At 49.5% G+C, this 20,922-nt stretch overlaps 1 protein-coding gene across 1 annotated transcript in view; it reads left to right on the top strand.

Moving 5' to 3' along the window:
* The window catches only part of MFSD14A (major facilitator superfamily domain containing 14A), a 120,368-nt gene that overhangs the window by 78,692 nt on the left and 20,754 nt on the right, over positions 1-20,922 (top strand). Inside the window, exon 11 of the mRNA XM_082265526.1 lies at positions 10,308-10,405. Coding sequence (XP_082121652.1) covers positions 10,308-10,405 — 98 coding nt within the window. The remainder of the gene's footprint in view (positions 1-10,307; positions 10,406-20,922) is intronic.

Below are 20,922 nucleotides of genomic sequence, written 5' to 3'. Positions count from 1 at the left end.
ACAGGACCAAAAGACATGGAGCATGGTGCCTACTTCACCCTGGCACCGCCAGCAGAGGTTCGACGTGCCGGGGTAGAATTTGCCCAAAAGAGAGGGAACCCGATACCACCGGGTGAGAATTTTATAATTTAACTCCTGCAATTTCGCGCAGGTCGGAGTCTTCAAAGCCAGGGTATACACCTTGAGGCGCTGCGCCGGAGTAAGGTGCAGCCGTAGATCCCGTTCCCACTTGACCAGCCCCGGCAGGACATAGTCTTCCCCCGGGGAGATCAGCAGGCTGTACGATTTAGACAGCGTGCCCGGTAGGTTCCCGCTCCCCACGCAGTATTCCTCAAACGGAGTGAGATCTCTGGAGAAAGAAGATGGATCCGGCAGGGAGCGAAGATAGTGGTGTACTTGGGCTGCATGCCAGAACCCCAGCACGAAGGGGCCGCTAGGCGACATCAGCTCCTCTATCGTTGGCCACCGAGACCCCCTGAGGAAGTGAGTGGCTTGGGAAACGCCCCGGGACATCAGTCCGCGAAATGCCGCTTCCTTCAGCCCCGGGGAGAACTCCGGGTTCCCCAGAACTGGGTAAAGCGGGGACGTCTGTGTGGAAATGGAGGGGTGGGATAAAGCGCGACGAACTGTCGCAAGCGTCACGCCTATCGTCGGGTGTTCTCGAAGGTCCCGTGGCAGGTCCCCCCTGATCCATGGCAGACCCTCCAGGGAAGCGACCGACTGCCCCCGCTCCAACTGCACCCACAATTTGCCTTCGCTATGTCTCCTCCAGTCAATCAGCCGGCCTAGGTGGACCGCAAGATGATATTTAGCAACGTCCGGACTTGATCAGAATTTTAACTGTTAGCACATCCAAAGGGCATTTCTCTAGCGCTCATCGACAGACGTAGTCCTCGGTGATACACCACCTTCGGGTTATGTTACCTCCGCAGGAGCAGGACTAGACAGGAAATTAAAAAGCTCTGGCCACACCCTAGGGGCAGTCCCAGAGGGTATATCCTCTCTCTCTCTGCCTCAGCAAATCAGTTATTTTCTGTCTAGTTAGGAGTAAGGACCTAGACACCTTGCTGGGATCTTAGGTCCTGGCAAGAATTTTTTCTTAAAGGATTTTTTTAGACAGCTTTTTTCTCCAGTGTTCCTGTGAGATCTTCAAGCAAGAAAGCTGAACTGGGCGACGGGCTGGATGTTGAGATCCGGTGGTCACCCCAGTTCAGCCTACGAGCGCGTGCAGGCCATAGCTCCGCGCTGGGTCGGCCGCGACAAAGTCCCATTAAAGGACTGTCCACGCGAGTTAAACGTCCCGCCGAAACGCCAAAGACCATGAGTCACGGCGTCCGTATCGTTCGACAGCCCTCCCGCCCCGGTGGAGAGGGGTACTGTCAGGAGTTGGTGCCCGCCTGGTTCCGGTATGGTGAGTAGTATGTTCTCCCTTTTTCCCTGACGGGTTTTGTGGTGAACGCGGGCCCCTCTCTGTATGGTAAGAAAGAGTCCTTTCTATCCTATAACATGTCACAAATCCTCCTACTTTGAGTGTGATTTATGTGTGCAAAGCCAGGAGGCTTGGCTTGGGAGCTAACAATCTATTGTATACATGTTTTAAAGATGTAATCTGTGGCATTCTGGGAATCTTATGGGTTAAGTATAAGCTACCTACCAGTCAGAAGCCACGGACATGTAGACTGCCTTCCAAATCAGATCTCCAGCTATTAGCAGGCCTCCCGAACGGCCACGCGGTCCGCCAGGGCCGGTACCGCCAACCACGCCATATCCCCATGCAGAGAGAGTGTTGTGTGCCCTGCAGCACACCGCTATTCAGTTTAGGCCGCCGCCATTTTTTTTGCTGGATCGCACGAGCCGCCATTTTGGCGTAGCCTCGTGTCTCCAGCATGGGGGCGGCCATGTTTGAGGTGATCCTACACCTCGTGGAGCTTGGGGGAGGCGCCGGAAGGCGTGCAGAGGGGCGGAGCCGCCTCCTTTCTTCCTGGGCAGCCAGCCAAAAGACTTCCTGTTTGTCAAGACAGCGCTGTAAGCTGTTGCAGTTTAACTCCGAGCATCAAGTGGTGAGCCTGGGGGTCTATCTCTCTCTCTCTCGATCGATAGGGATCCCTAAGCAGGTAACACTAAGGGGCTTTTTTGTGGCGCTGGGGGTCAGAAAAGAAAAAAAAAAAAAAAAAAAAGTTTTTTTCTTTACTTTTGAATTATATTATCCAGGAAGTAACTGGAGTTATTATGGACCCTGCCACACATATTCCCCCACCTGTTTCCCTCGAGGGGGCCTCGGGACCCGCCGGTGCACAGAGTATAGAGTCATTTACAGCAATTTTGGAGTCTATGGTGGCTCGGGTGGAGGCGGCCTGTCAGGGACGGGGGTCAAGGAAGCGACCCCCGCCTACCCCTATACCATCTGACACCTCTGACTCAGATTCAGAGATGGTCACGGCAGTTGCAGGTTCCTCTGCAAGGGCTGTTATCCCAGGTAAAGCCCCCTCAGACAGTGAGGAGGACGCTTCTTCTCTTGCTATAATTCAGGAAGAAGCATTGGTGGACGCACTAGTTGTGGCAGTGCAAGAAACCTTAAAACTTGAGGCTTTACCGGCAGAGGCAACTGAAACAGAGAGGCCTTTTGGGACTAATAAGCCCATCAAGACGGCGAAGGCTTTTCCTGTACCTAAATGTTTTGGTAATCAGATTAAAGGAGAATGGGAGCATTCTAAACGTACCTTTACTATTTCCAAGCGTATTGCTAGACGCTATCCGTTTGAGGAATCCATCATTAAGAAATGGACGGTACCACCAGTCGTGGATCCGCCTATTTCCAGGCTGAATAAAGCCACGGTTATTCCAGTGGAGGACACTTCGTCCTTTAAGGATCCGGTGGATCGAAAGATAGAAGCAGAGTCCCGCACTATCTTTTCTCTGATAGGGTCAGCATTTAGACCAGTAATCGTTATTGGTCTAGTTTCCCAGACACTTACGGAATGGGCGAAAATGGTACGCCAAGATCTTAGGGGAAAAGATATTCCCCAGGAGACATCTGATTTGATGGAACAGATCATACAAGGGCTACGGTTTATCTGTGACGCAGCCTTGGACACTACTCCCCTATTAGGGCATGCATCTAAGTTAGCAGTGATCCTCAGACGTGTGCTGTGGTTAAAATGCTGGTCAGCTGACCTAGGTTCCAAAAAGACCTTGACCAATCTCCCCTTTCAGGGGAATCGTCTATTTGGAGCCAACCTAGATGAAATCATTAAGGATGCCACTGGGGGCAAGAGCACTTTTTTGCCACAGGCTGCAAAAGCTAAGGGACCTCGCAACAAGCGAGGACCTTTCTTTACCGCCCATAAAGGGCGCCCGGCTGGTACTAGCGGGAAAGGCAAGACTCCTCCAGGAGGGTTCAAGAAGGGGACCAACCCAGCCAAACCCGAAGCAAAGGAGTACACAGCCTGAAGGTGCGCCCCCACCCGGTTTCAGGGTGGGGGGACGTTTTCACCGGTATTCAGGACATTAGATCGAGCATCAACCACTACTACCGGTGAGATTCTTCCCTTCCAACATTTAAGTACCACAGGAAGCGGTAGTTACCGTTCCCTGAAAAGATCTTTTCCTTTACCTTTTCCTAAGATTAGTCCCGATACCTCACAGGAATCGGATCTGGTTGACCAGATAGGCCTAGTAGCCTCTAGTCGGGTGACTTCGGTCCCTGAGGTTCAACCAGAAAAGATCACCTTTCCTGATAACTATCAGGTATCTGATAAATGTGTGGGAACAGAAAACGACCAGACTTTCTCGGATGGTCGGGGCCAGATAGCTCTAGGGACGCCTGGTTCAGATCCAATCAGCGCCAGTGGTCCTAGAAATTCTAGGCTGGCCTCCTCAAGCCGGCCTGGCCGACTTGGACATGTTAGTCGCAGACGTTCCGTGGGAACTTCGTCTCAGGGAGTGTCTGTGGTCTCAAGGACCAATTTACCTTCGTGCTTTACAGTCGCTGGTTTTAATGGCCTGGCCATTGAGACCCAAGTACTGAAGGACAGAGGTTTGTCTACTTCAGTCATTCCTACCCTTATTAAAGCAAGGAAAGCGACTTCCAGCAAAGTCTATTATCACACATGGAAGACTTATATTGCGTGGTGCGAATCTTTAGGATTTCCTCCACGTACCTATTCGGTGACTCGAATATTGGCCTTTTTGCAACAAGGGGTTGAGCAGAAGCTAGCCTTGAGCACCATCAAGGGTCAAGTTTCAGCATTAGCAATCTTCTTTCAGAAGCCTTTAGCTACCAAATCCTTGGTGCGGAATTTCATCCAGGGGGTGCGGCACCTGGCTCCTCCAGTCCGCGCGCCCTTACCGCCCTGGGATCTTAATTTGGTTTTGTCGGTTCTACAGAAACCTCCCTTTGAAAACATCAGGGAGATTCCCTTGCTTACTCTATCCCAGAAGGTGGCCTTCTTGGTGGCTATTACTTCTGCTCGCAGGGTGTCAGAACTGGCTGCATTATCATGCCAGTCACCATACCTAGTGATTCATAGGGATAAGGTAGTACTTCATCCTAAGCCATCTTTTCTTCCCAAGGTGGTTTCAGATTTTCATCTGAATGAAGATATTGTACTACCTTCCTTGTGTCCTCAGCCCAAGCATCATCGGGAACATGCGTTGCATTCCTTAGATGTGGTTCGGGCAATCAGGGTATACCTGAAAGCTACGGAATCATTCCGTAAGACGGATTCACTTTTTGTGATCACGGATGGCCCCAGAAAGGGTTTGCCTGCATCTGCCGCGACCATTGCCAAATGGATTAGACAAACGGTGGTACAGGCTTATTCTATTAAGGGTCAGAGTCCTCCGTTCCCTGTTAGGGCGCACTCCACTCGAGCGCTCAGTACTTCCTGGGCCTTTCGCCATCAGGCGTCAGTGGTCCAGGTATGTAAGGCGGCCACCTGGTCGTCGGTACATACCTTTACAAAATTCTATAAAATTGATGTGACGGCATCGGCGGATGCCTCATTTGGCCACAAGGTTTTGCAGGCCGCAATTTGAGGAGACCGGTGGTCTACCTCGAGGGTTTTTTTCTGTTTGAAAAAAAAAAAAAAAAAATTGTTTTCTCTTTTTTTGGTTGAGTCTCATCATTAAGGATGAGCATTGTAAACTTCTAGTTGGCACCGGTTGGGCCTTCTAGATTGGGATTTGATTTCCATTTTCCCACCCCTCAGTTGTGATACTGCTCTGGGACGTCCCGAAGGTGGTGTATCACCGAGGACTACGTCTGTCGATGAGCGCTAGAGAAAAATGGATTTTTGTAAAATCTTACCGTAAAATCCTTTTCTCTTAGCTCATCGACAGACGTAGTCCCCGCCCCTCTGTTTTGGAGTTGGGTTGGGTTAAATTCTCTAAGCACTGCTTTTTCACATAACTGATTTGCTGAGGCAGAGAGAGAGAGGATATACCCTCTGGGACTGCCCCTAGGGTGTGGCCAGAGCTTTTTAATTTCCTGTCTAGTCCTGCTCCTGCGGAGGTAACATAACCCGAAGGTGGTGTATCACCGAGGACTACGTCTGTCGATGAGCTAAGAGAAAAGGATTTTACGGTAAGATTTTACAAAAATCCATTTTTATTGACCTTGTCCATCCTTTCCAAAGGCTCTACCTTTGCATTACCTTGTGATATCCTTTAGGGTGGCTTCACACTGCCCCGGTGAGTTCCCTCTGCACTTTGGGCAAAGCTAACCCGCTGTTTTTCTGAAGGTTAGCTGTGCTTTGCCATTGACTTCTACGATGGCCCACGGTTTTGGTGCAGTTTCAAAAAGTGCACCATAGATGCAGCATAACGGAATTTTGGTGTGCTTTCTGAAACTGCACCAAAACCTGAGGAACTCATAGAAGTCTATGAAAGAGCAGCTAACCTGCAAAAAAACTACAGGGCAGTGTAAAGCCACCCATATTTCAAGGTCTTGTTTCAAGTTCCCTTTGCAGCACCCTGTGCTTCCCTCAGATTCAGACCCTAATTTGGCTTTCTCTGCATAGCAGAAATGACCCTTTGAGCCCATCAGGAAGATTTACTTGCACAATCTGAAAAGCAAAGTAGCTTTTTGGTAGCCATCACGTCTGCCAGGCATGTATCTGAACTGACACCCCTTCCCCATACTTCACAACAAGGTTGACTTTCCTTTTTTCTAAAGGTGGTTTGAGCATTTTATCTCAGAGTACATTGTTCTGCATTCCTTGTGCCCTCCTTCCTATGCAGTAGTCTCTGCTTTGTCTGGATGTAGTTAGCGATTAGAGTATACCTAAAAGGTACTGCTTCCATTAGACAAATATATTCCCTCTTTGTTCTTTACTCAGGATCACACAAGGGGCACCCTCCTTCAGAATCCATTGCGCGGTTGATACAAACTTGATTGCAAAAACCACCTCCAGTGATGTTAAATGCCCCTCTCCACCAGATCCGTGGAAGTTTTCTTGGGCTTTTCGGCACCAAGCCTCTGTAGCTCAACTGTGTAAAGCCGCCTTCTAGTATTTTCTCAAAGTTTTACCAAGTGGACATCCAGTCTTCTGCAAATGCAGATTTTGGCCACAAGGTTATTGCAGCAGTGCTGTAAACTTGAGTCCTTGACCCCTGTTGTATTTTTTGGCCCTGTTGGTACAGTTCTGTTTGCCTAGTTTATGCCCACCTTTTCTATTCATTGCTTGGAAATGTCCCATGGGGTATGAATAAGTTGCCTGTGCCCTATGCTGTACTATTAAGATAGGAGGAATTTTGACTTGCCTTTAACCACTTGACCTCAGGGCATTTTTTACTAATCAGCACTGTGGTACTTTAACTGGCATTTAGGCAGTAATGCAACACTGTACACAAATGAAATTTATTAGGGCTGCAACTAACTATTATTTTCATAATGGATTAGTTGGCCAATTATTATTTAGACTAATCAGATAATAACCTTAAAAAAAAAAGTGTGGTGTATAATTTAGTTAATAAGTAAATTATTATTTTTTTTTTTTTAAAGGCAATTTATATCTAAATAACTATATACAGTGGTATATAAAAATAACCAACTATATGGTTAGGGAGCAAAATCTCTAATCCACTCTGAGAATAATAGAGGAGATATATACTGTATAGACCAGGCATGTCCAACCTGCGGCCCGGGACTGCAGGCAATGCGGCCCACTGCCCCCTGACAATTTTTTTTTTTTTTGCTGGGGAGGAAGGAAGTTGGGCTGGGGGCACGGCCACAGCAGCTTCCAACTAACAGGCAGAGGCTGCCTCAGAGGGGAGGGGAGCATGTGCAGTGTTTCTGACTCCTACCACCATGACCACTTCAAATCACTGAAGTGGCCATGGTGGTTAGAGTGTTCCTTTATTATCTCTCAGAAGAAGTAAACCTCTGTATACTGATTCCATTTCATTTGATCATCTTCTAGTTGTGTTAAATTAGTGCTGGGGGCGCAGTGACATTTTAGTACTTGTATACCTTAACTATAGTATATATTTTATATGCGGCCCGATAAATTTTCCCTACACTCAATGTGGCCCAGAGAAGCCAAAAGGTTGGACACCCATGGGACTATTAGAGGTTGAATCTGGTAAATATCATCAGACTCGGATCAATTTTTTTTTTTTTAAGGAAAAAAAAGACTTTTTTTTTTTTTTGCTGATTTTCAAACAGAACTGTAATTTGTTCTGTATGACAGATTCCCTTGTCATAGGCAAGTGGCTTGATAAAAGCTCCCTGCGTCTGTTTTCACTTAATGCTGGCCATACAAAAACAATGTCTTCCTTCAAAAAAATTTCATTTTAAGAATATTTGTTCGATTTTTAAATCGTTAGTGGGGTCAAATTGACGTTTGTTTTTTACAACAGTGACAGATTCCAAACCGAAGAATAGCAAACTTCTTGGTCAAAGGAATTTTCAGACCATGTATGTGGTTTTCGTTCAGAAATTACATTCATTTTTAAACTGAAAGCAGGTGAAATTTTCAAACGTTTTCATTCAGCGAATGTACTAAGATTTTTCGTATGAATATTCTCGTCCGAAAATCGATATGTGTATGACCAGCATAAGGCTCGGTTCGCACCTATGCAGTTTGCTTTTCATGCTTTTTGCTGTGTGTTTTGCGCATGTGATTTTGCTGCGTTTTTTCATTTTTTTTATGCTTTTTTTTTTTTTGGCTAATTTGTTGTTAGGCAGATTAAAAAAAAAACAAGAAACGTGTTCTACTTACCTGCTCTGTGTAATGGTTTTGCACAGAGCAGCCCTGATTCGTCTCTTCTTGTATCTCCCACTGACGCTTCTGGCTCCTCCTGCCTTCAGAGCGCCCCAATAGCAAGCTGCAAAGTATAGTATAGAGTGCCCCTATAGCAAGGTGAAAAACTTCTGCCTTTAGAACCACTCACTTCCTGCCCAGGACTACATGTCCCATGAGGAATTGCTCTTCACACATTCACAAGTTCTAAAGTTCTAAGGCACTTACTGACATCTATGGACAGTGTATGTGTGCTGCACTGTGTCTTCTGATATGTAAACAAATGATGCATCCTGTATGCAGGCCAACTAATCGATTATGAAAATAGTTGACAACTATTTTCATAATCGATTAATTTTCGATTAATCGATTGTTTGTTTTTTTTTTTCGGCCCAAAAATGTATATCATATTTTTTTTCACGCAATTAGAGCTTTCTTTTGGTGGCTTTTCACCGCCACTGGGTTTTATTTTTTATTAAACAAAAAAATACATTTTTGTTTAAAAAAAAATAACCCATCCAATTAAACTTTTTTTCATTTTTTTTTCGGCCAAAATGTATTCTGCTAATGTCTTTGGTTAAAAAAAAATCCCAAAAAGTGTAATTGGTTTGTGTGAAAGATATAGCATCTACAAACCATGATATATATCCTGCAATTTATGCAGCTATAGATGCTATTCTTGTAATATCCGTGATCAGCGACTTATCGTGGGATTGTGAGAGTGCGTCAGGCAATCTGGCACTTCGACACGGCCTAGGAGGGACACCTGACACTGATGTCTCTGGTAACAGTCGCTCAGTGATCAGTGATAAATAGTGTGCACTGTACTGACACTGGCTGGGAAGGGATTAACATCAAGGGGAAAACAAGGTTAACTGTGTCTCTAACAAAGATAATGTGTACTGTTTTACTTACAGATCTGGCAGTTTTTTCTTTCTAAAGTCAGATATGATTTTAGGGAGAAGAAACTGACAGATCACAGTCCATGTACAGAGTTCTGTATGTGTTTGTCAACACAGAAATCTGTGCTGTGATTGGTCACAGCCGATCAGCAGGTTTTAGCCAAAAATAATTGGCTAATTTCTGCTGACAAACTTGTGCTGTCTAAGCCAGGAAAAAAGGCCACAGCGTACAGGTACATCGCCTAGCCTGGCTTTGCTGCCCATCCGCTGTAAATGTACTGTGGGCAGGCAGAAAGCTGTTAAAATTCTTATCTTGGAGTACAGTACAGGACACTCCTTTACTCATCTTGGTTTACTCTGCAATGCATTGCTTGCTACCAAACTAAGGACCAACAGAGTGGGAAAAGTTTATGGGCGAGGATGTTCCCTCAAAAGCTTGCTAGTGTCCATTCACCTGAAGGTATATTCACCTATAACCCATGATGTATGAATAGGTTGTCTGTGTCCTGTACTGTACTAAAAGAGATGGAATTTACAGATGAAGAACTGAAGTACTATATTATACTGAGAATGTACAACGATTAACACCCAGTGTGCATTTAAAGTAGATCTAATCCAATTTTTTTTATTATGAATACATTAACCGGGTGTTAACAAATTCCTCAAAAGCTGCAGTGTTCTGTCTCCCAGTTTTGATCCTGAATGGTCACCCTGGTACACCGAACCCTAGTAGACCATAATCGTGTAGCTAGTCTAGAGCAATGATATGCAGCTGCCACATTAGGAAATGCATGTAAGCAGGAAGTGCCTACTGCCTGAAAAACTAGGAGATTTGCAGCACTGAGATAAAATACTGAGGGAAAAATGTTAAAACCCTCTTTTATATATATATATATATATATATATATATATATATATATATATATATATATATATATATATATATATATATATATATATATATATATATATATATATAACAAAAGCATGACCGTTTTTATGATGCACGGTGCTTTGACAAACTAAACTACATGTAAACCCTAACTAGAGGACAATTTGCTACAATTGCTGCAGGGATACAATGTACTTTTTGTAATTGTACCAAAAAATGTCACATACGATTATAAATGTAATGTAATGTCTCCACTTCATACTTGTTTAGGATGATGTGGGCTGCTGGTGCTGTGGCAGCCATGTCCAGTATTACATTCCCTGCAGTGAGTGCTCTGGTGTCTCGAACTGCAGATGCTGACCAACAAGGTAAGGTAGACATGAGACAAATTTGTTGTATGTAGTCCAAACCTAAAACTTTTTGCACGGTGTGGTTTGAAAGAATATATGCTTAATTCCACAAATATTCTTACTGCAGTGTTTTGAGGTGCAAATGCAATCTATAAATTATGCTCACGTGTGTGCTTGCGCACGCGCGCACAGATGTTTCTTGCAGTGTTTCCAGTGAAGTTAAGTCTCAAGAGGTATGTAAAATCCCTCTCCTAAAGGACTGCAGTAAGAAGCTTTATGGAATTTTTAATGAAATATCTAGTAGACTGTACAATTTTACCTGTCAATGGTATACTAAATAATATGTTTGTGTTTACCACTTAAGGATCAGGCCTATTTCTGACATACTGTATACAAATTAAAATCAATATTTCTCTTTCGTTCATTGATGGAAACAGCTTCTGGTATTCTTAACCATTGGGTTATACTGCCCCCTACAGGAGTAGGACACGAAGCAGAAAAAAATTCTGGCTACGCCCATGGGCAGTCCCAGGGGGTATACTTCCTCTCTCTCTGCTATACCAACCCAGTTTTTTCTGCCTAGTCAGGAGTAAGGACTTAGTTCCTTGCTGGGAACTTTGGTCCTGGCAAAATTTTGTTTAGATAGTAAGTTTTTTCCTCCTGTATTTTTCCTGAGAGATCAACAATCAGCCACTGGACTTGGCAACGGGCTGGATAATCTAGATCTAGTGGTCACCTCAGTCTGGCCAGCGTGCACGTGCAGGCCTTAGCTCTGCACTAGGTCGGCCTATAACATAGCCGCACTGAACGAGGGCTGGGCCTGCAAGTTAAACGTCGCATAGGACTAGACCTCGGCCTCAGTCGCAGCATCCCTCCTGGCCGACAGCCCCCCCATTTCGATGGAGAGGAGGATTTGTCTGGAGCGGTGCCCCCCTGGTTCCTGGTTTAGTGAGTAGCTGTCCGTTGCGTCGCCCCCCCCTTCATCCCCTGAAGGGTTTTGGGGCGGACACGGACCACGCCATGTGAGTGTCAGACCCCCAGGTTCTCCTCCTTCCTGGACCCCACCCCTCACCTGTCTCTCCCCCCCTCACCTGTCTCTCTCCCCCCCTCACCTGTCTCTCTCCCCCCCTCACCTGTCTCTCTCCCCCCCTCACCTGTCTCTCTCCCCCCCCTCACCTGTCTCTCTCCCCCCCCTCACCTGTCTCTCTCCCCCCCTCACCTGTCTCTCTCCTCCCCCCCTCACCTGTCTCTCTCCTCCCCCCCTCACCTGTCTCTCTCCCCCCCCCTCACCTGTCTCTCTCCCCCCCTCACCTGTCTCTCTCTCCCCCCCCTCACCTGTCTCTCTCTCCCCCCCCTCACCTGTCTCTCTCTCCCCCCCCTCACCTGTCTCTCTCTCCCCCCCCTCACCTGTCTCTCTCTCCCCCCCCCTCACCTGTCTCTCTCCCCCCCCTCACCTGTCTCTCTCTCCCCCCCCTCACCTGTCTCTCTCTCCCCCCCCCCTCACCTGTCTCTCTCTCCCCCCCTCACCTGTCTCTCTCTCCCCCCCTCACCTGTCTCTCTCTCCCCCCCTCACCTGTCTCTCTCTCCCCCCCCTCACCTGTCTCTCCCCCCCCCCCCCCTCACCTGTCTCTCCCCCCCCCCCTGTCTCTCCCCCCCCCCCCTCACCTGTCTCTCCCCCCCGTTGTATCTGGTGGGGCTCTTGCTAGGGCCCCCTCTTCCTGTCTTGTTCCTGTCCTGTGGCTAGGGATACCTCCTGGGTTCCCGAGAGCCTCGTGGGGGGGCCGCCATTTTCTTGTAGCCGTAGGTTAGAATGCACAGCGGCCATTTTGCGTGGGTTTGCCATTGAAAACAGCGGAGGCCATGACTGGAGTTCGAGGCTGGCGTTTTCAGCAGTGGGAGTTCCCCCTCATTCCCTAGTGCTGACTCCTGGATTCTTTTCACTTCCTAAATGCATATATGCAGTGCAGATTCTCCTGATGACCAGTGGTGCCTGGTTCTACAGGTGGTGAATCTGGTGGGGCCGACTGGTGCTTGTAGCTGGCAACCGGGTGGTGCTGTCTGCGCGGTTGCGGTGTCCCTTAGCAGTGTTTTAACACTTATTCCGTGAGTCCCCCTGGTGGCTAACGGTGTCTTTGGAGCACATCTATCCACCTGATCCCATCTCTGAGGCTCCGGGACCCTCTGGGTCCCAACCATCCAGCCATGCACTTATAGCCGTCCCTTGTGTCCCCGATGGAGGTGGCCTTCGGGCAACGGGCTAGCAAGAAGCGCCCCCCCCCCCCCACCTGTCTCATCAGATCCTGATTCGGCCGTTGTGGATGTGAGTCACTCTGATGGGTCTGCAACCACATGCCCTGAATACTCAGATAGTGACACGTCTACAACCGCGCACGAAAAGGCGCTGGTGGACACACTGATTGTATTTGTGCGTGAGCCTCTAAAGAGGGACGCAGCTGCGACTGCGATAGGGGCGCGGGTTCCCTTGGCACTCACAAACCACCCAGAGGAAAAAGGTGTTCCCCCGCCTATTTTGACAGCACTGTCACGAAATAGTGAGGACAACCGAAGCGCCCCCTTGGGGTCCCTAAGAGATTTGCTAGGCAATACTCATGAAGAGTCCCTTTTCAAAAAGTGGTCTGTTCCACCGATGATGGACCCTGCGGTTTCCAGGTTAAACAAAGCAACCGTGATTCCAGTTGAGGAGTCTCTGGCCTTAAACCACTTCCCGCCCGCCCTATAGGCGTTTGAAGTTGGGAAAGTGGTTGCATTATCCTGACCGTACGTCATATGACGGCGGCAGAATAATAAGCTCCAGAGCGGCGATCGGTGATGCGGCGTGTCAGGCTGACTCCCCCTGCATCTCCGATATTTGACGTAGGCTCTTTACCATGTGACCAGCCGTGTCCAATCATGGCTGGTCACATAGTAAACAGGAAGAGCCGTTGATCGGCTTTCCTCAGTACGTGCCTAACAGGCACGAGTAAAGGAGCGCCGATCTGCCGCTCTCCTGACAGGGGGGGGGGGGGTCGGCACTTGCCCTCCCCATCAGTGCTGCCCGCCAGTGCCCTCCCCATCAGTGCCTATCATTGCCATCTATCAGTGCCGCCAACCAGTGCCCATCAATGCATCTTTGAATGTGGCTCCCTTGGTGGCTCGGCTCTCTGTTTTGGTAGTGGTCCTTGCCTTTAAAATGCTGGTCTGCGGACCACACTTCTATATATATATATATATAAAAAAAAAAAAAAAAAAAAGCCCTGGCTGTTCTTGCTTTTCAAGGAGATTGCCTGTTTGGAGCTACCCTGGATGACATCATTAGGGGTCTCACGGGGGGAAGAGTACCTTTCTCTTACGTCCTCCCGACAGTCGCCGCCCCTTCATATTCATCACCAATGGGTTATGTCCTCTTATCCGTAGGAGTAGCTAGGCAATAGAATATGTTAGTACAAAAGACTTTTAACATATCCCCACCCCCAGGGGGTGGTCCCCTCAGTACATAACCCTCCACTTCCTGTAACCAAACCAGTTTCATTTGTCTAGCTGTTAGGAGTGGCTGGATGTTTCTGTGCTGGGACACCTTGTCCCAGCTCTCTTTCCTTTCTTTGGATTTTATTTGAGTTTTTTCTCTCTCTTCTTGTTAGCTGTTATTTTATCAGCGTTAGTTAGTTCTTCGGAAGAAGAGGATCATGCGGGCTGCGTCTCGGGCTGACCTCCCTGGTCGCAGGTTGTGGGTCAGTGGTTTCTCAGCCCGCCATCGAGCGTTCAGTCAGGTATCGCTCCTGAGTTTTCTGAACGACCCATCCCTGTGTCGTGCAGGGATGCCAGGTGAGGTGGCTACCTCACCGGACGCTGTGCGGTTTCTCAACCCACCTCCTGATGCGTCCTGGATGCGACTCTCCCTGCCTTATGTTCAGCGGTTTGTTCGCCTGTGCGGGTTCCCCACGCCATGTTAGAGGTAAGTGTATGTATGTGGGGACCTGTCTGTCTGGGGGGTGTCAGTCTGGGACTGTGTTACCTTACCCTGTGTTCACAATTTTACTGTCTCCCTATCCCTCATGTTGCATGCTGTGGGCTGCAGGAGGGGGGGTTGTGCTGCACTCTGTGTCAGTTTGTATGTGAACGGCTGTGTGCTGTGGGGCTTGAGTTTTCTCATGCTTGGGGCACATTACAGCGCCGCTGCGGCAGTTTAACATGTTTCCTTTTGCTGGGCAATTAGGATGTTTCTTTTACTTCACCCTCATGGGGTGTGGGAGCGGCAGTTTCGGCGCCAAACGGCGCCATTTTGGCTGCGATCGCTCCGGCCGCATGTTTTACATGCATGGCGGCCATTTTCTTGTAGCCTCCATAGGCTTTGATGGAGCGCCCTGTATACCAGCATTCAGGAGCACCGCAGGCAGCAGCAGCAGCGATATCCAGGTTCATTTCCCTCTATTCCCTGTATCCTGCCTTGGTTTAATTGTCCCTGTGGGGGTCCCTTGTGTGGGGTGTTTGTGTGCAGTGGGCTACGATCGCAGCGCTCTCTTAAAGGGGCGGTCACCCATTTATTTTACTGCTACAGGGGCATGGATTCTCAGGAAAACAAATTTCCTACAACTTTAGTGGGGAGCCAGGGGTCTGTACTCTCCCCCCATGGGGGGGATTTGGCTGCGATTGTGGCTAGCCTTGCGACTCAGGTGCAAATGCTGGTGGCTGCTCAATCCACAAAGGCCCATTGTTTCAATTTCCTCTGATTCAGAGGGTGATGGTACTGGGGCTGCTGTGGCTGGGGTCTCCTTTTCGGGGTCCCGTTCCTCCCTGGACCTTGTCGGGTCAGATATGGAGGCTGAGGTGGAGGGGGTTGATAATTCTCCCCCTGGCTCGTCTGAAGAGCTTGCACTCATGGATGAATTGGTTGCTTCTATCAAGCAAACACTGCGGTTAGAGGAGGAATCATGTCCTCCAGCTGCCTTGGCGGCTGATGGGACGCAGAAAAGGCGCAAAACGTCGCAGGTGTACCCCTGCACTGCTGATTCAAAACGCTGTTAAAGAACAGTGGCGTAATATACGCAAGCCATTTGCTGTACCTAGTAGTTTTAAGCTACGCTATCCCTTTACGCCTGCTACTGATGAGCGCTGGTGTATTCCACCGCCGGTGGATCATGCGATAGCTGTTTTAAACAAATCCACTGCGATTCCGGCTGAAGACACCCCGGTGTTCCGGGATGCCACGGACAAGAGAATGGAATCTCTTGCCCGTCACACCTATTCTATTATGGGTCCTATGTTAAAAGCTTTATTCGCTTCTCTTATGGCGACCCAGGCGGTCGCGAGCTGGACGCAGGTGCTTAGGCGGGTCCTGGTGGCTGATTCTGCCCCCCAGGCGACTTTGGATATGGTGGATAAAATCCACCAGGGTGTCATGTACTTGTGTGATGCGGACCTGGATATGGTTCCGTTGGCTGCACGTGTACACAGTGTGGCGGTGTAAAATCGCCGCCTGGTTTGGTTGAAGTGTTGGTCTGTGGATCAATCTTCCCGTGAGACCTTGGCCAATCTGCCTTATGATGGTTCTCGCCTTTTTGGCGAATCCTTAGATGCACTAATTTAGTGAGTCACGGGTGGTAAGAGCACGCTCTTGCCTCAATCCCACAAGCCCAAGGCGGCTCCTGGTAAGAAGGAGCCGTGGGCAGGTAAGCAAAAGTCCGGCCAATCCGGTTCTGCGGCCCACAACAGTGCGGCCTGAAGGGGCGCCCTCACCCGAGTCTGGGGTGGGGGGACGCTTGCTCGGTTTTCTCTCGGCCATGGCTGTCCCGGGTTCGGGACAGGTGGGTTCAGGAACTCGTTCGATCTGGCTACAAGATCGAGTTTCTCTCTCGGCCGATGAGCAGATTTTTTCCCTCAAATCTTCTGTTATCCCCGGAGCGTTTGCGGGACCTGCGCCTAGCGGTGCAGGACCTGAGGGCTCAGGGTGTGGTGGTCCCGGTACCTCATCGGGACAGATTTCGGGGGTTCTATTCCAATCTGTTCACCGTGCCCAGGAAAGAGGGCAAGGTACGTCCGATTCTGGACTTGAAGGCGCTGAACCGCTTTGTGCGGGTGCGCAAGTTCCGCATGGAATCCCTGCGGTCGGTGGTGGCTGCCCTGGTTCCGGGGGAATTCATGGCTTCCATCGACTTGAAGGATGCGTATCTTCACATCCCCATTTTCGAGGGTCACCAGAGGTACCTTCGATTCGCCATAGCGGAGGATCATTACCAATTTGTGGCTTTGCCTTTCGGTCTCGCCTCGGCTCCGAGGGTGTTCACCAAAGTGCTGGCACCGGTTCTGGCCTTGTTGAGAGCCCAGGGCATATCGGTCCTGGGATGTCTGGACGATATTTTGGTTCGGTCTGCGACCAACCAAGGTCTGGTGAAGGATCTGTCCGTCACGTTGCAGACTCTGCAGAGTTTGGTTGGACGATCAATTTCCCAAAATCAACATTGTGCCCGTCGGTCCGCCTCCCGTATCTGGGAATGATTCTGGACTCTGTCCAGGCGAAGGTCTTCCTACCGGACGACAAACTCAGGGCTCTTCGGGAGGGAGTCAGGTCCCTCAGGGACAATCAGTTCTCGTCCATTCGGACGTGCATGCGGTGTCTGGGATTGATGGTCTCGGTTTTCGAGGCGATTCCCTTCGCTCAGTTTCACACTCGGGGTCTCCAAGCGGAGATATTGTCCAAGTGGGATGGGCGACCGCACTCTCTGGATCTTCAGATATCCTTGCGTTCTCAGACCAGAAGGGATCTTCTGTGGTGGCTTCGGTCCCCCTCAGTGTCGGGGGGCAAGTCTTTTCGTCCCCTTTCGTGGACGGTGATCACCACGGACGCCAGCCTGTCGGGCTGGGGTGGTGTTCTGGGCGTTCTGTCCGCCCAGGGTGTTTGGTCGCAGGAGGAATCCTCCCTTCCGATCAACGTTCTGGTACTGCGAGCGGTACTCCTCTGTCTTCGTCGTGGGACGGACAGTCTTCACGGCTGTCCGGTCAGGGTGCAGGCGGACAATGCCACGGCGGTGGCTTACATCAATCACCAAGGGGGCACCAGGAGTGCCCAGGCGGCTCGAGAAGTGGCCGCGATTCTGTCTTGGGCCGTGACGCATGTCCCGACAATATCAGCTGTTCACATTCCGGGAGTGGAATATTGGCAGGCGGATTATCTGAGCCGCCAGACCCTGGACCAGGGGGAATGGTCCCTTCACCCGGATGTCTTCCAGATGTTGTGCGCGAAGTGGGGTCTTCCGGAGGTAGACCTGTTCGCATCTCGTCTGCACAACAAAGTTCCACGGTTCGTGGCAAGGACGCGCGATCCTCGGGCAGACGCGTCGGACGCGTTGGTTGCCCCGTGGCATCAGTACCGACTGATGTATGCGTTTCCACCGGTTCAATTACTGTCCAGGTTCCTTCGCAGGTTGCACTCGGAACCAACTGCGGTGATTCTTGTGGCACCGGACTGGCCTTGCCGGTCCTTGTACGCAGACCTCGTAAATCTGGCAATCGACGTCCCGTGGCGTCTGCCTCTTCGAGAAGATCTTCTGTCGCAAGGACCGATCTTCCATCCTGCTTTACAGTCGCTGGCTTTGACGGCCTGGCTGTTGAAACCGAGGTCCTGAAGCCCAGGGGTCTTTCCCCTGAGGTCATTCACACCTTGATCACTGCGAGGAGGTCTTCCTCGGGGAAGGTTTACTACCGTACTTGGAAGGCATGTTTTGCCTGGTGCGAATCCAGGGGTTTCTCTCCTACCACTTAATCAGTGTCTAGGGTGTTGCCCTTCCTTCAGGCGGATGTTGAACAGCGTTTGGCGCTGGCTACGATCAAGGGTCAGGTGTCCGCTTTGGCCGTTCTGTTTCAACGTCCTGTGGCATCTAACGCTTTGGTTAGCACTTCTGTGCAGGGGGTACGTCATCTGATCCCTCCTAGGAGGGACCCTCTGCCCCCTTGGGACTTGAATCTAGTCCTGTCTGTATTGCAGCGTGCTCCTTTTGAAAGGATCAGGGAAATCTCGCTGTCTTTGTTATCCAAGAAGGTCGCCTTTTTGGTGGCTATCACCTCGACTCGTCGAGTGTCGGAGCTGGCAGCCTTGTCCTGCAAGTCTCCGTATCTGGTTGTGCATTTGGACAAGGTGGTCTTGCGACCTAACCTTTCTTTTCTTCCAAAAAGGGTTTTGGACTTTCATCTCAATGAGGACATTGTCCTACCTTCGCTCTGCGCGAAGCCTAAGCATCCGACGGAGGTGCTGCTTCACTCCTTGGATGTTGTCCGGGCGATTAGAGTCTACTTGAAATCGACTGAGTCTTTTCGCAAGTCGGATGCCTTGTTTGTTCTTCCGGCAGGTCCTCGGAAGGGCATGGCGGCGTCGGCTTCTACCATCGCCAAATGGATCAGACAGACCATTGATCAGGCCTATGCTTTGAAGGGGAAAGTTCCCCCTGTACCTGTGGAGGCGCACTCTACCAGATCTCTGAGTACGTCTTGGGCCTGTCGTCATGGGGCCTCTGTGGCCCAGGTGTGTAAGGCGGCGACTTGGTCGACCGTTCACACTTTCACAAAATTCTACAGAGTAGATGTTAAGGCATCGGCTGATGCTTCCTTTGGCCGCAAGGTTCTCGGTGCGGCAGTTCCCTAGAGCCCTTGTTACGGGTTCTTTGACTGTTTGGGACGTTTGTTTTTTCCCTGGGTTTTCTTGCTCCTGTTGAGCGGGTGTTTTGTTCTTATGCCCAACTGGGTTCCTTCCTTTGGTAAGGTTCCTTTCTCTGATGGGGAGACGGCGTTGCCTTGGGCGCGGCTGCGTTCTTCCCACCCCTCATGTTTACACTGCTTGGGGACATCCCATTGGTGATGAATATGAAGGGGCGGCGACTGTCGGAGGACGTAAGAGAAAACGGAATTTTTGTAAAATCTTACCTGTAAAATTCCTTTCTCTGAGTCCTCCGACAGTCGCCGCCCCCGCCCCTCTTTTGGGGTTTTTCATGTACTCTCTACTGCTATTTCACTGAAACTGGTTTGGTTACAGGAAGTGGAGGGTTATGTACTGAGGGGACCACCCCCTGGGGGTGGGGATATGTTAAAAGTCTTTTGTACTAACATATTCTATTGCCTAGCTACTCCTACGGATAAGAGGACATAACCCATTGGTGATGAATATGAAGGGGCGGCGACTGTCGGAGGACTCAGAGAAAGGAATTTTACAGGTAAGATTTTACAAAAATTCCGTTTTCCTCCACAGGCTACTAAGGGCAAGGACCCTTGTCACAAACGTGGGCCCTCCTTTTCGGCTTATACGTTTTTTCGTCCCTCAGGATCGACTGACAAGGGATCAAAGCCTTTTGGGGGCTGCCTCTGATGGATCCAAGCGAACTTAGTCTGGCAAGTCGAGAGCGGGCTTCTCCGAATCCGCAGACAAAGCTCCTTCAGCATAAAGGTGCCCCCTCACCTCTATCTGTAGCGTGTCCCCAGCTAAAGGAAACCCTGGAAGTGGGTTGCCAACATCCCAAAAGGCTATAGCAAGACAAAAATTCCCCCTGGTGGGTGGGACTTTAAAGGCAGTCACACTTCCAAAAAAGAGTAGATAAAACTTATTAATTTGTAACAAGATTAAATGGATCATGAAATCAATCTATACAAAAGGTAGAGACAAAAACATTTACTGTGTTGTAAAAACATGAGTGAAGTTGCATGGATATGAAGCCATGTGTATAACATTGAATTGCACATATACTGTGGGGTTATATGATGAAAGATGAGGAAATCCTTGAAGCCGACGTGTTTCAGGCAAGAGTGCCTTTCTTCAGGGGTATACAGATGGAGAATATTGATTTCCAAGTAGCTGTAGAAGGCGACAAGGAAGTCACAGCAGATAAAATGAAAAGAAGTTGCTGTAGATCTGCTGTGTAAGATGGTGTATGTAGATGGAGCTTGACTGCCAAGGGACGCGGGAGGAGTCCCGCACTATCCCCCCAGGGAGTTTCAGCGCGGATGCCAACAGAATAGGCCAATGTGACGTCCCTTCTGCAGGGGCCAGATCTGTATGAGTGGGCCAGAAGAGGTAGTGCTCCAGTGGTTTCTTCATAAAGTTCCAAAGGGGTCTTATAAGGTTCCAATGAGATCCAAGGATCAGTGTGTGTCAACACGGAGAGGAGCTGTGGAGACAGATTCCTCCCATAGGTCATAAGGTGGTGGGTGGGCCCAAATGCCAGATCTGGGTAGAGGGCCGTAGAAGACTGTCCAGGTTCGTTTTCCAATGACTGACAGCAGCTGTCAGTCCACTTACAGGCCCTCTTTGGTACGGTGCAAGATCTTTTGCTTCAAGGGGTGATTGTCCCGGTTCCGAATGCGGAACGTTTTCAGGAATTTTTACTCAACCTGTTTACAGTCCCCAGGAAGGAGGGCAAGGTGCGTCCAATCCTGGACCTCAAGGCGCTGAACTTTGTGCGAGTGCAGAAGTTCAGGATGGAGTCTATTCACACAGTGGTGGCTTCCCTGCAGCAGGGGGATTTTCTTGGTTCCGTAGACATCAAAGATGCCTATCT

The sequence above is a fragment of the Pelophylax lessonae genome (assembly GCF_965119305.1).
Source record: "Pelophylax lessonae genome assembly, chromosome: 8".
Classification (NCBI taxonomy): Eukaryota; Metazoa; Chordata; class Amphibia; order Anura; family Ranidae; genus Pelophylax; species Pelophylax lessonae.
The sequence above is the reverse complement of the archived record's forward strand: the minus strand, read 5'-3'. Positions and strand labels throughout refer to the sequence as shown.